This window comes from Lathyrus oleraceus, chromosome 6, assembly GCF_024323335.1.
Source record: "Lathyrus oleraceus cultivar Zhongwan6 chromosome 6, CAAS_Psat_ZW6_1.0, whole genome shotgun sequence".
In the NCBI taxonomy this organism is placed as follows: Eukaryota; Viridiplantae; Streptophyta; class Magnoliopsida; order Fabales; family Fabaceae; genus Lathyrus; species Lathyrus oleraceus.
The window spans coordinates 274,500,149-274,514,262 of NC_066584.1; the positions used below are offsets into that span (position 1 = coordinate 274,500,149).

The window sequence follows — 14,114 nt, forward strand, 5'->3', positions numbered from 1 at the left end:
CCAAATTTGATAGATTCATGAATGGTTCCATCAAATTCAACGAGCTCATCTTAGTTTTCAATTATGTGATTATTGCATCCAGAATCAAGAAATCACACCTCCTTTTAACTTGTGTACTCAAACCTTCTTGAGTCATCAACAATATTTCCTCCTCCTCATCATACTCGGCAAAATTCACATTTTCTTCCAAATTAGACATTCATTTTGATAATTTCCTGATGTGTCATTTATAGCATTCCACGTGCTCATTGCTTTGCCTTTCACAACAACCATTTATTCTACCATAATTCAAAATCTTTACGGCTTTCTCCTTCTCTTTATGACCCCTCATTTATTTCTCATGATTAAGTAAACTACTTTACAACTAGTCTATTGACAATAGTGTGACCATCGAACTTGGAGATGACAAATTGCACAAAGTTACCAACTTCATCCATGAATATAAGATGAATCTTGAAGAAACCTATAACAAACTTAACCACCCAAAAGAAGAAAAAAAATGCATTTATAAAAGAAAACACATATGTTCATGTACATGTAAAATGTATAGAGATAGCTATTGTGTCATTACTTGACTTCCAAGTAAAACAAAATGTCAAAAACATAAACTTCCTATATCTTTCTAATTTTCATACATAATGATCAAATTTGATCTCAACAGGCACACTCACCTTCTTATCTCTTATAGCCAATAAGTCTCCATTATCACCATTCAAGTAAGCTTTCAAGAATGCAACCATAACTCCTCCAACAAACATCCTCATAGGTTTCCTTGATTCTCCATTCTTACACAAACAATAACTAACTTTCCCTCTAACTCCTTTAGTCTCATCATCCAACATATCAACATGACCATAATCCTTAGCCACAAAATACCAACTAGGTTTGTTACATTCACTAAAAAAATTCTCATGATTGACACCTTTAGGTGCACAAGGAGGGAACAAAGGGTTCCTTTTTACATCACCTAAACCAGAACCTATAACCAATGTTGCCATATCGAAATTGAATGAATGAGGAACATATGTGAGAATTGGTGGTGATGTTTGCTTTCCTATATCCATTCCATCAACTGGATCAACTCCTATTATGGCTGAAAATTTTAGATCAGTTGTGATGTTTAGTTTTCTTAGAGCTATAGCAAATGATGTCTTGCCGCCGCGACTATGGCCGCCGAGGGCTAACTTGTGAAGATTTGGCTCTATGTTTGGTGGAAGAATCTTGCAAAGTCCTTCTGATAGCCAATTTGTTATTGCAGCTACTGAATATATCTCATCACTTATATCAGGTCCAGCCACTGTATACAACTGAGAGTGCAAAATAATAAATCTTTTTTAATATCTTTTAAAAAAATCACAAATTTTAAAACTATAACAAAAGGTACAATGGGAACTAACTTGAGGAGCAATGACAATGAAGCCATGAGAAGCCACATGTTGAATAAGCTGAGAATAAAATGAGTTTAAAAGAACATATCCATGAAGAAAAAGTAGAACTGGGAATTCTCCACCTTCAATAGGAGTTGCAATCAAAAGAGATTTCGGTGGTGGAGCTGATTAACATGTATAGATAAAATTAGTGGACATGAACTAGGAGAAAAATTATATAAAAAAAAACATAAAATTAAACTATAATTATTAAACTATGGAGATCTTATAATAGAAGAGTTAATTAAAATTGTACCATATTGTTTATATGATGAACAAGAATCAACAGTTTGTAGCTGAGTGGTGTATTTGCCAATCTCAAAGACGTTGGTAACAGATGAACACATGACTGATAATAGTGGAGCTAAGTGTTGTTACTTTTGGTGCAGAATGTGATGACGATGATAAGATAAATATGTGGTGTGGCTTTTATATAGTCTGGTTTAATTGGATATTTTGGTCAAAAGATGTTTGTGATATTTAGGAAATGTTTTTTTTGGCTGGACTTTATATGGTAATATAAAGGCCCAATAAGATTTTGGAGGGCTTGAATGAATTAGTAAGCAGAACGTGATACAAATATGTAACCTAATCTAATATGTACAGGGGACTGCTCTTTCCACTTCGAGGGATTCTTCGCCATCATAGCGAAAAGACTAAAATGTCCACAGTGTTCTTCACCTTTAAGGTTCTCCTCACCACTGTCAAAAGACTAAGATATTTTTGATGTTTTGAGATGTATCTTTGGATGCACTTTTTTGACACACAACTGAGATGAAAATGGTGAGAAACTCTTATTCTATTTAAATTTGATCTGGAGATGCATCTCGGTATTCACAAAAGGTTGATTCAGAGATACATATTTGTAACCCGTCTTAGTTTATTAGTCTGTGAGTTTTCCGAAGATACATCTCCAAAATATACTCTGTTAGTTCAAAATAGAAACATGCATAAGCAATGGCAGAATGGAAAATCAACATAAATTAACATCAAAATAAACATTACATACATAAACATTACATAAATATAACATTACATGTCATTAAAAACAGGTGGTTCAGGACGTTGTAACATTCTTATAATATCTCTGGTTGATCTTTGAATCGTCGCATCCACTTCAATCGGATCCTTTGTTGAGTAACAGTAAAAGGTACTCCACACAACCTTCAAACTATCATTTGTCTTCAGTTCAAGCATGACAAATCGTATCTTATCTTCATTGTCTATCGAGGTTGAGTGGTACTCGAGTTGGACAACTCTTTGATTTTCTGAATATCGCAGGAGAGTATTCAGTTTGGTTTTCGGGTCAACGAGAAGTATGTCCTCGCAGATCCAAAATTGAAATTGTGGTTTTGTGTCATTAAAATATACAAATGCAAGATAGAGATATGTAGTCATTATTTTGGTTTGTGTAAATAAAATGGAATAATAGTCCCTATTTATAAAATTTGTTGAGCAATAAGGACCTTATAAATAGGACCATATCTGCAGGAAAGACTTCGGAGATACATATTTGGATCCGCCTTTTTTTTCCAAATATTAAGGGTTTATCCGGAGATGCACATATGTATAGTCCCCTAATTTTTTTAAAAATAGTTACAAGGTGTATCCGGAGATGCATCTCCGGATTCACCCAAAAATTATGCAGAAGCGAACCAAGGAATTATGTAGAGCAGAATCCCAAAACACCAAAATTTTCCAAAAAATACCATCCAATTTTATAACATTATGCAGCGCGTTACATAAAAAAAACATGTTGCATTGCTAGATTACAATTAAAATGCATTAAAACACATGTCACTACCTAAATCTATTGATGATTCATTCTTTAACCTTTCCTTATTTGCTTCCCGTTCAATGTCGCTCAACTTGGTAAACTCTTCATTCCTTTCTAGAAAGTAATTCAGCCATGTTTCAACATCTTGTATGAAATGTGACGTCCACTTTGGGGACGTTGTTGGTATATGACATCCCAATTTCAAATAAACCTGAATAAAATGTTTTTTTTTATAGTCAATCAATACACATGATGCATTCAAATGGATTTTAAGGTGGCTTACTCCAAAGTGGGAAGAATGTTTCTGAGAAACCATATCGTGTTAAATCAATACACACCCTATCATAAACACTTGCTATAAGGTGTCCTATTTTGCGTGAAACACATCCATTTGTCGAATGGAGTCGAACCCGTAAGACAAGGAACTAGAGCATCACGAGTTGCATAATTTTTAGGGGCACATTTTGTTTTAACCGGTTCTGACGATGGTTTCAAATCCATTATTTCTGGATAGGCAATCTTCGTCAGCTGTTCTTTGATGTGCAATTTCATGATGTCATCAACTTTTATGAATCTCTCTTTGATCACTTCCGACTCGGTAATGATATATATGTTTAATTTATCATCCTTCATCGCACCATCATCATCAAAACATAGCCTTTTTTAATGAGTGCAAACTTCATCCATACGTATTGGTTTTTCAAGCTTCATCTTCTTTGAAATAAAAGAAGCACATGGAAGACAGTAAGTCTTCCTAAGTGTACATCCACATGTCGAGCTATCTAAACTTGTTTTATCCGCTCAATTGGCTTTGTGGAAAATAAAATTCAAAGTCGTCAGAGATACTTTGTCAACCAATTGTTAATAAAGGATGTCATCTTTGAAGCGGTATTCTAACACAATAATTCTCCTACCAAAAGATGTATGTATCTCATTACGTTAGTTTTATAGCATTTGGTTCACGACATCCCAATCTCGACAAAAATCACTTTTACTATTTCCCAACCAATTCTTCAGTCTAGCATGTGCAGATTCAACTCTGTTAGTTCTTGTATTGCCAAAGTGTCAAACCCGGTCGGTCCATGCATAAACAATCTTCTCTTTTAACTGATCCAAAATATTTCCCTCAACATATTTCATCAAATATGGATATATCACATACACACTCCTAAAATGTAGAGCATAGTCGACATATAATTCTTCAGTGGAATAATTTTTTATAGAATTCCACGCATCCATTATATTTTCCACCACCACACCAGGTTTGTCAAGTTTTCCATCTTCATGTTTGACTTGTTTCGTTCTAACCATAGGTTTTACTCGACTTCTCACATTTTTGGTTATGTGATACTTACAAAGTAATGCAGATGATGTAGGAAACATTGTTGCAACTGAATTCATCAGTGCGGTGTCGCAATCAGTGATTATGACTTATGGCATGTTTTCTTGGTCCTTTAACATAGTCTTGCACATTTTAAAATCCCATGTAACATTATCCTCTTTTTCGGATTCAAAAAATGCAAAATTGTCTGAATAAGTCATCTTCGTAGAAGTAACACCAATGATTTCTAGGAGTGGAAGTCTATACTTGTTTGATTTGTATGTTTAGTCAATTATGAGCACCGAGGGAAAGGTGTTGAAAAACTTGACGGAATTAGTATGACTCCAAAATATATCTCGAACCGTGACTTTATCCTCACAAACTTTGTACCTCGAAATATAGTGGTCATCATCCAAAAGCTTCAAGAGTTTTTGCATCTCAAATCTAGGTCCTCTTACGGCCTTGTTGTCTCGAGTACGCACGTTGTATATTTGGTTGATATTTGAAACATTTAGAGGTCTTTTCCGTTTCAAAGATGTGAGTATATTTTTCAGCACCACCAAATTTAATGTCATGTCCGAAATAAGGCGACATAATATGGGATGATCGGTTAGTTGTCATCTAAGGCATGATTATGTATACCAGAAATCACATTAAATTTCCATGTCTCATCTGCCATACGGTATCCACGCAATTTAAATGGATACTCAAATTTCCTATATCTAGTGTCATCTCCTTTCAACTTCCTAATCTTTGGTTGGTACGTGCCACTTCTTTTGTATATCAATGTTACAAATGCTTATCTTCTATCCAAACCATTGTCGGACCTTACGATTACAACGCCAAACCCCAATTTTTGGGCCTCCCTACAGACCAATTGTAACATATGTTCACAAACGATAAAGACTTATTTATGTCTAAATCATGTACGAACATCTACCTCAAAAACAATCGGTCGAGCACCCGATTTAACACCATCATTGACTTTATCCGATTATACATCATCATTCATTTCATCTAATTTAACATCATGCTTTACTTCGTCCAGTTTAACATCCACACCCACAATAGCTTTGAGAAACATATCTAGGTGCACCGTATCTATTACCACTAATAACAGAAAAATAGTGTTAAAAATCAAACTAATAGGAAAATCCAGAGATGCACATGCAGACCACACCTAACTTTGTCTGGAGAGCATATCCGGATTCAACGTTCATTTTCAGCTTATAAACAAGATTAATGCAAGGAATGAGAGATGAAATGAATGATCTTTACCTGTAATTCTAGCTTATTTTGCTCCGTTTGAAGTGATGAAATATAAGAATAATTTTTTTTTTTGAAAAGTTGATTGAGAATGAGAGAAATTTTTGTAAGGGTTTTTCGATAGAGTATGTTTTTAGCCGAAAGTAGAAGATCATGCAAGGGGATGTTCTATCAAATTTTAGGCTGGGCATTTCCGAAGATGCATCTTCGAAAATATCACTGACTTGTTATTGAAATCAGTTACGTGAATAACAAAATCCCATGAATGAAGGCAAGGGGTATTTTTGAGATGCATCTCCAAATACATCCAAATAGTATGCAGAGATGTATCTTCGGATAATTGTTTAAAAATAAGGATGAATCTCAGAAAATAAAAAATTAGTGTGATTTTTGGTGCGTCTAGAGATGCATCTCCGGACGCACGAGGATATTTTCGATTTTTCAAGAGTGTGCAAGACACCACTAAGAATAGAATGAGCATTTCAAAATGTCTATCTATATTATTTATTAAGAACTTATGTTATTTCATAGCATTAACAATTAATACATTTACTTCCAACTAATACCTCTTCTGTCATTTATTCATAAATTATTTTATTTGTACTAATTAGTGCAAGGTGTGGCTAAAATCTCTCTCTCTCTCTATATATATATATATATATATATAATATAGAGAAAAAATGAATTTATTCTCATCTATTATTATCATATATATTCTTAGAGTCAAGACACAATTTTATATTAGTTGAAATATTTATAAATAGTAATGTATTATATAAAGGAGTTGATTGAAATACGCTGACATTGTAAAAGGATTTTACAGCGTCAGTTAATCATAGTCATTGGATATTAAAACAAGTTTGACTTTTATTTTAAAAATCTATAAAGTAATGCAAACGGGTGATGGTTATGAATCGATTGTGTAATTTTTTTTTACAGTGACACTGAATAATAATTAATCTCTTATATAAACCTCACATCCAAAATTATTATTCTTTCTTTACTTTATTTTTTCACATATGTTAACTCTAACTCAAATATTATAATATTCGATATTACAAATGCGCACAAAAAAAAAAGACTTCATCCGGTGGTACTCGTGCAACGCACATATCAACTTTTAGTTAGGATGAATTCGTGCAATTTTTAAGTTGTAAAATTTACAAGAGAAATGATATATTTACGCTTGATGTTACACCTGCACCGTATGTCAATACATTTTTAATTTTTTATTATTAAATCATCTCTCTTGTTTTCAAATCAAAATAAGTTTATTTAAATAAATATATATATATATATATATATATATATATATATATATATATATATATATATATATATATATATATATATATATATATATCGCTTTATATTTTAATGGATATATATTAATATCTACATGCTACAGTTACATAAATTTATTTAAAATATTATAGTAATAAATATTCTTTTTTTAAATATTAAAATTATTATTATTATTATTATTATTATTATTTTTAAATTAAGGAGTAGATATTAAAATGTATAATTAGTCAATTTTATATCTTTATTAATCAATATTTTATATTTTATTAATCAATTTTATTTTATTATAAAAAATTACTTAATGTTTATTAACCGACTTCGTCACTCTATTTACCAATTTTTTACATATCATTTTTATTTTACAATTAATTTTTTTTTTAAATCTATGTGTTTATTAACCAATTTTATCACTTTATTAACCAATTTTTTATATTTTATTAACCTATTTTATTTCATCACTTAAAATCATTTTTCATGTATTATTCACAGGATACTGTACACGTATGTTCATGATATTATTTATAATACTATCCAAAGATATATTTTTTATTTTAAAAAATATTATTCACCGTATAGATACGGTGAACAGCGTATACGATGTAAGTATTTGATGTATAATTAGGTGTAAGAATAACAATGCCCAATATACAATACTGATCTCATTATAAGTATTCATTAGTATTGTTGGTCTCATTATAAATATTTTTTATGTACTATTTTAATTCTTCAAATTATTAGCTTAATAGTTATACACCATAGTTGAAAAATATTATTTGCGTATTTTATAATGGAATCAGAAATAGATAAATATTAAGATAATCATTGCCTATAAGTTTTTGATACGGTGATTATAGTTTTCTGATTTATAAAAGATTCATATTTCAAACGCTCAAGTTTGTTTTGAATGAGATAAAATTTTGTACGTTTGTGTAAAATAATATTAGTATGTAACTAAATTGACTCTTGGAGACCATTAAAATCATTGATGATAGGTTAGTTACTATAGCTTTCTCTATCTTTTCAACTGAACAAATGGGTTTCATCTAATAGAGGCAAGATTGCATTTTGCTTAGCTTTATCAATGTTATGCAACACGAATACTTTGGAGGAAATATGACCCTCGAGATTTATATTACAAAGGCATTTGATAGCGTTGAATGAAATTTTTTTCTTGAAGTTTTAAAATATGACTTCAATCATACTTTTTGTTCTTGGATTAATATTATTATTCAATCTGTCTGACTCTTTATTTGCGTTAATGGAAAGAATTAAAGTTTTTACCTTACAAATAGGATGTTAGTCAAGGTGAATAATATTTTGTCTTTTTAAATATGTGTTCAGTAGATGCATTATAAAATTGGTCAATGATTAAAAGTTGAATCTAACTAATAACACTAGAGCTAGCCAAGACCTTTCACATGTGTACGATGTCACGACATTTTGCAAGGCTACTATCAATAATGTGACAAATTTATTAATCCAGCTAAATTCACTTTCTTTGAAGGATCCATCAATCATAATAGATTAAGCACATTTGTTGGGATTTTTGGATTCAATTTTTATATTTAGCCTTTTAATTATTCCGGTGTTCCCATTTTTAAAGGCTAGCTTAAATTTAACTATCTTCAACCTATTTTTGACAAGATCAAATTCAATTTGAGTGCTTAATAGGTTTATCTTCTTTCTTTTTTAGAAGAGTTGAAATAGTCAAGAGAGTCATACAAGACATGTTGATTTACTCTTCCCTTGTCTATTCTTGATCTATCATCCTCCTCAATAGCATTGATAAATAGATAACTAATCTCATATATATATATATATATATATATATAGGTAACATTAATAGTAGGAAAATTGTCATTGCGACTTGGCATAAAGTTTGTACTCATACTCTTAAGTTAGGTTTGGGCATTAGATTCCTCAGAGACCAATGAAGCAATAATACTTAAGCTTCAATGGGAGATCATTAGTTTCTAAAACCAATGATTTTGAGTTATTAGACCTATAGTCATTAGGAAACATAGTTTATTTAATACTGCATTCACTCCTCTATTTGGGGAGAACTTGAGAGAAACTTTTCCGATGTGAAAAATAACTCCATGTGGCTTGTTGGTGATGGAAGTCCTATTATTTTTGGTTTGATAACTGACTAGGGGATGCACTTTCTATTGACTCTAGTATGGTCCTCAATACTAAGGTGAGAGGTTTCATACTCAATGATCAATGATGAATTCTCGTTTCTATTATGCACATAATTCCTAATCTTTGTAAATTGCTCGGCAAAATAATTTTTCCTAAGGTTAACTTTTATGTTTGGTTTCTATTATGCACATAATTCCTAATCTTTGTAAATTGCTCGGCAAAATAATTTTTCCTAAGGTTAACTTTTATGTTTGGATTCATAGTTTAGATAACTCTCAATTTTAAAGAAGCTTATCAATTTCAAAGGTCTCCTGGTCAGATACTTTCTTGGATAAAAATGATTTGACACAAAATATTGCACTGTCTAAGTCCATAACTATATGGACATTATTTCATAATAAGTTGCCTACTATTTAGAACTTGTGCTCTATAGATTGTACCATTATTTCCAATTGTGTTCTTTGTACCATTATTTCCAATTGTGTTGTGGTACTAGCATGGAATCACCTTTACATCTTTTATGATTGTGTCCTTTTGGTCAACAACTTTAAAATTGGCCACAAGGTATCATTGTCATCCCTATTGACACAAGTTTTATGCACCATAACCTCAAATCTTATGATAAATCTTGTTTTGGCCAATCCAAAGTTGTCATTCATAATTTCATTATTAATATATTAACACTATTTGATTTTGTAGGAACAATTTCATATTTCAAGATAAAAAATATATTAGACATCTGTTATCAATTCTATAATATTTAATACCTCCCTCGGTGGAAATTATACCAACATGTATGTTGGTCCTAACATGGCATAATTTTTATTGTTACAGTTTTTGATTTGAAAATTCATCTTATTAAGTCTCATAAAATCAAAGATATCTTGGGACACCCTCCTATAATATTATAGATAGAATGTAAATCAGATGGATCAGGTAGTCCTATCATTGCATCTAGTAGATGTTCTTTTAAATACCAGCACGCTAACTTTTTAGGTTGTTGTGTATCCAATATTTGCATTTCATTTGCTCTTTATTCAGAGTTGATGAAGACTATTTTAACTATTGTAACTGCTTTTGCTAAAAATTGACATCATCAATGGCTAGAAACTGATTCAGAGTTTGTTACATTACATTTCAAGATACCTCGTTGTTACTCCTTGGCCTCTTCAAAAGAGATGGAGAAATTGCATGTATAGTATTTCTCAAATTCATTTTAAAACCATTCACATTTTTTGAGAGAAAATTGTTGTGTTGATAAAATAGTCAACATTGATATATCTATTACTAACTTCACTTTGTGTAATAACTTGTCTAACTTTATTTGGAATGATTTCAATCATAATAGACTAGGTTTTACTTTCATTGATTTTGTTATTTACGTTTGATTCACCGTCATACCTCTACACTATTTTTTTTCTTCACCGAAGTTATATCCCATTGGTTGTTTTTGTAAGATTTTTAATGAAGCAAAGCGGTTCTTATACATTAAGTTTCGGTCTAGTCTAACTAAAGTTCTTTTATATATTTTTAATTTCATTTTTATTAATATATTTTTAGCTTAAATATTCTTTTGGTTCCTATAAGTTGGCGTGTTTTTTATTTAAGTCCCTACATCTTCTTTTTTTGGGATGAGGTCCTTATATGTCAAATTTCGTTTGGTTTTAGTCCCTATCATCAACCCTCTGTTACAAAAAAGATGAGGTGTCAAACATCTAGTGACATGGCATTTGAGGATGAAATCCAAAAAATTATTAATTTTACAAAACATATTCTTCTTCCTCAATTCATCCCCATCTCCATTTTTTTCTCACCTTCAAACTCATCTCCAACCTATATTTTATCACGTACAACATCATTCATTGTTCTTTTTGTGAATTGATGTCGTCAAGAACATATCAAAATATGAGGAAATTTGAGTTTCTTGAGCAAACACAAGAAACCCTATTAGATTTTATGAAAGAGAGAGAGAGAGAAAGAGGAAGAAGAAGAATCATAATTGGTTAAAACTGTTTTACTATTTACTTACTCAATAAGGGTTCAAAGATTACAAATAAATAACAATAATTAAACTCTCTCGCAACAACTTGAGAAAACTAGTCTATTTATAGACTACTAAGCTAGCTTAGGCCACAAGCTAACTTAAACAATTGGGCTTACAAGAAAGATCCAATTTGACATGCTAACTTAAACACTAAGCTAACAAATTTCGACAGCATGCTTGAACAGATTTCGACTACAACATGCAAAACTCATGTCAAACCATGAAGCTATCCTTATTGAGACTAGAGGTTGATCTAAAATATAATAAATCTCCATCTTGGAACAAACTCTACAACAAGGGAACAAACTAGCTTTCATCTTGTAGCTTTATCAACTACATACAATTGAAATACTTGCTACTTGGCAATGTCTTGGTGATCATATCAGCAACATTGTCATCAGTCAAAATCTTCAGCACTTGAACTGTACTCGATCATCTCTCTAACAAAGTGCAGCCTCACATCGATGTGCTTGGTACGCTCATGATAGGATGAATTCTTTGACAAGTGTATTGCACTTTGATTATCACATTTAACAGTGATAACTCGACCTTGAAGCTTCATCTCCTTAGCAAAACCTTCAAGTCACAATGATTCTTTCACAACTTCAGTGAAGGAAATATATTCCGCTTCAGTAGTTGATAAGGCAACAAACTTCTCAAGTGTTGATTTCCAACTAATTGTTGTGCCAAACATAGTGAACACATATCCAGAAATAGATTTTCTAGAATCCATACGACCTGTATAATTAGAGTCGACAAATCCTTTGACTTTGCAATCATCACTATAGACTTCACCATAAATCAGGACTCTACTCAGAGACCCATTGATGTACCTTAGAATCCACTTTAATGCTTGCTAGTGTGCCCTCCCAGGATTGGCCATATACCTAATTAAAAGGCTCGCTCTATAGGCCTCATATAGACCATAGAATACATCAAAGAACCTACTACACTAGCATATGAAATGCTATTCATATAGGCTCTTTCGACTTCAGTACTAGAATTTTGAGTCGTACTTAGCTTGTACTGAGGATTAGTTGGTGTTAGAACAGGATTTGAATTCGACATACCAAACTTTTTTAGAATCTTTTTCAAGTATGTCTCTTGAGATAAGCATAATCTCAATTGCTTTCTATCTCTCCAGATGTCAATCCCTAAGAATCCTAGAGACAACTTCTAGATCCTTCATGTCGAACTCCTTATAGAGTTCATCCTTCACCTTCATAACATCTTCGACACTGTTGCTTGCTATGAGGATGTCATCCACATAAAGCAACAAAATAACAAGTGAATTTCCAGGTCGAAATTTGAAGTAAACCTAGTGGTCGAACTGTCTCCTAGTGAAACCTATGTGTGTCATGAACTTGTCAAATCTCCTACTCTATTTTCGAGGAGATTATTTCAGGCCATACAAAGACCTATTCATCTAGCACACATAATCTTTCTTTCATTTTTCTGCATACCCTTCATGTTGCCTCATCAGGATTGTTTCATCTAAATCACCATACATGAAGGTTGTCTTCACATCCATCTGTCCAAGTTCTAGGTCGAATTTCGCCACCATGGCTAACAACATTCTAATGGATATATGCTTCACAACATGTAAGAACACATCATTGAAGTCGAAAATGATGGGTAAAATACTTAATGTCGAAAATGATCCATTTAGACCTAAGGAAGATAATGAAGAGGATATTGACTCTGAAGTACCATTTCTCAGTGTTATTGGGGCACTCATGTATCTTGCTAACTATACAAGACCTGACATAGATTTTTCAGCGAATTTACTAGCACAATCCATTTCATGTTCTACAAAGAGACATTGGAAAGGAATAAAACATATATTTCAATATCTCTGAGGTACGTCTAATCTTGAATTGTTTTATTCTAACAATCCAAAATCAGTTTTGCTTGTTTATGCAGATGCGGGATATTTGTGAGATCCACATAATGCTAAATCACATATTAGATATGTGTTTACATATGGTGACACTACAATATCGCGGAGATCTCAAAAGCAAACACTTGTAACAACTTCTTCAAATTATGCTAAAGTAATTGTCCTTCATGAAGCAGGCAAAGAGCGTAGATTGTTAAGATCGGTGACTCGACATATTCAAGGAGCGGCTGGTTTATCAACCAAAAAGAATCCAACAATTTTGTATAAAGGTAATGTTGCATGTATTACCCAGATCAAAGAAGGTTACATCAAAAGTGATAGAACCAAACATATTCCTCCAGAGTTCTTCTCATTCAGACAATAACTCAAAAGAAAAAAAGAGGTTGATATTCAATATATTCATTCAAGTGAGAATGTCACAGATCTCTTCACAAAGACACTCCCTACATCAATTTTTAAAAAGCATGTACAAAATATTGTAATGCGTGACCTTCGAATAAAGTTTCAACTAGCATAATGTTGTACTCTTTTTCTCTTATTAAGGTTTTTATCTCAATGATTTTTTTCTAATAAAGTTTTTAACGAGACAACAATGTTCCCATAAGAATCTCCTCCACGAGACTTCAATAAAGCACTATGATAGATATTTTAAATGGGGTGTTATAACAAATTAGAAAACTATTACTATTATTTTGAAATATCTATCTAAAATGTCAACTTAAAATAGTAATGTGAATCATCTACCAAACTGTCAACTTATTTATAATGTCAATTTAGAATACTAATATAAATGATTACATTCATGTAATAATTATAATTCTAGTAATATAAATACTCTCCTTTAGTTCATGTAAAAATAGACCATTTAAAAAAATATAAAATATCATCATACTTTTTTTTATATTTTATAATTTGATTCAAATATTAGATTT

At 31.6% G+C, this 14,114-nt stretch overlaps 1 protein-coding gene across 1 annotated transcript; it reads right to left on the bottom strand.

The window, feature by feature from the left end:
• Positions 1–492: 492 nt before the first annotated feature.
• LOC127097048 (chlorophyllase-2) lies at positions 493–1,848 on the bottom strand. The gene is made up of 3 exons (XM_051035561.1): positions 1,684–1,848; positions 1,398–1,552; positions 493–1,307 (listed from the first exon to the last, which is right to left on the bottom strand). Exons 1-3 carry the CDS (start codon positions 1,772–1,774, stop codon positions 630–632), a joined length of 924 nt encoding a protein of 307 aa, XP_050891518.1. The 5' UTR covers positions 1,775–1,848; the 3' UTR covers positions 493–629.
• Between the last annotated feature and the right edge of the window lie 12,266 nt (positions 1,849–14,114).

Bases quoted from the DNA above. Each gene is read 5' to 3' on its own strand.
- LOC127097048 (XM_051035561.1), bottom strand. From the start codon at position 1,774: ATGTGTTCATCTGTTACCAACGTCTTTGAGATTGGCAAATACACCACT. The intron at 1,553-1,683 runs GTACAATTTTAA...CATGTTAATCAG, and splicing joins TTCATCATATAAACAATATG to CTCCACCACCGAAATCTCTT. The intron at 1,308-1,397 runs GTTAGTTCCCAT...TTGCACTCTCAG, and splicing joins TCATTGTCATTGCTCCTCAA to TTGTATACAGTGGCTGGACC.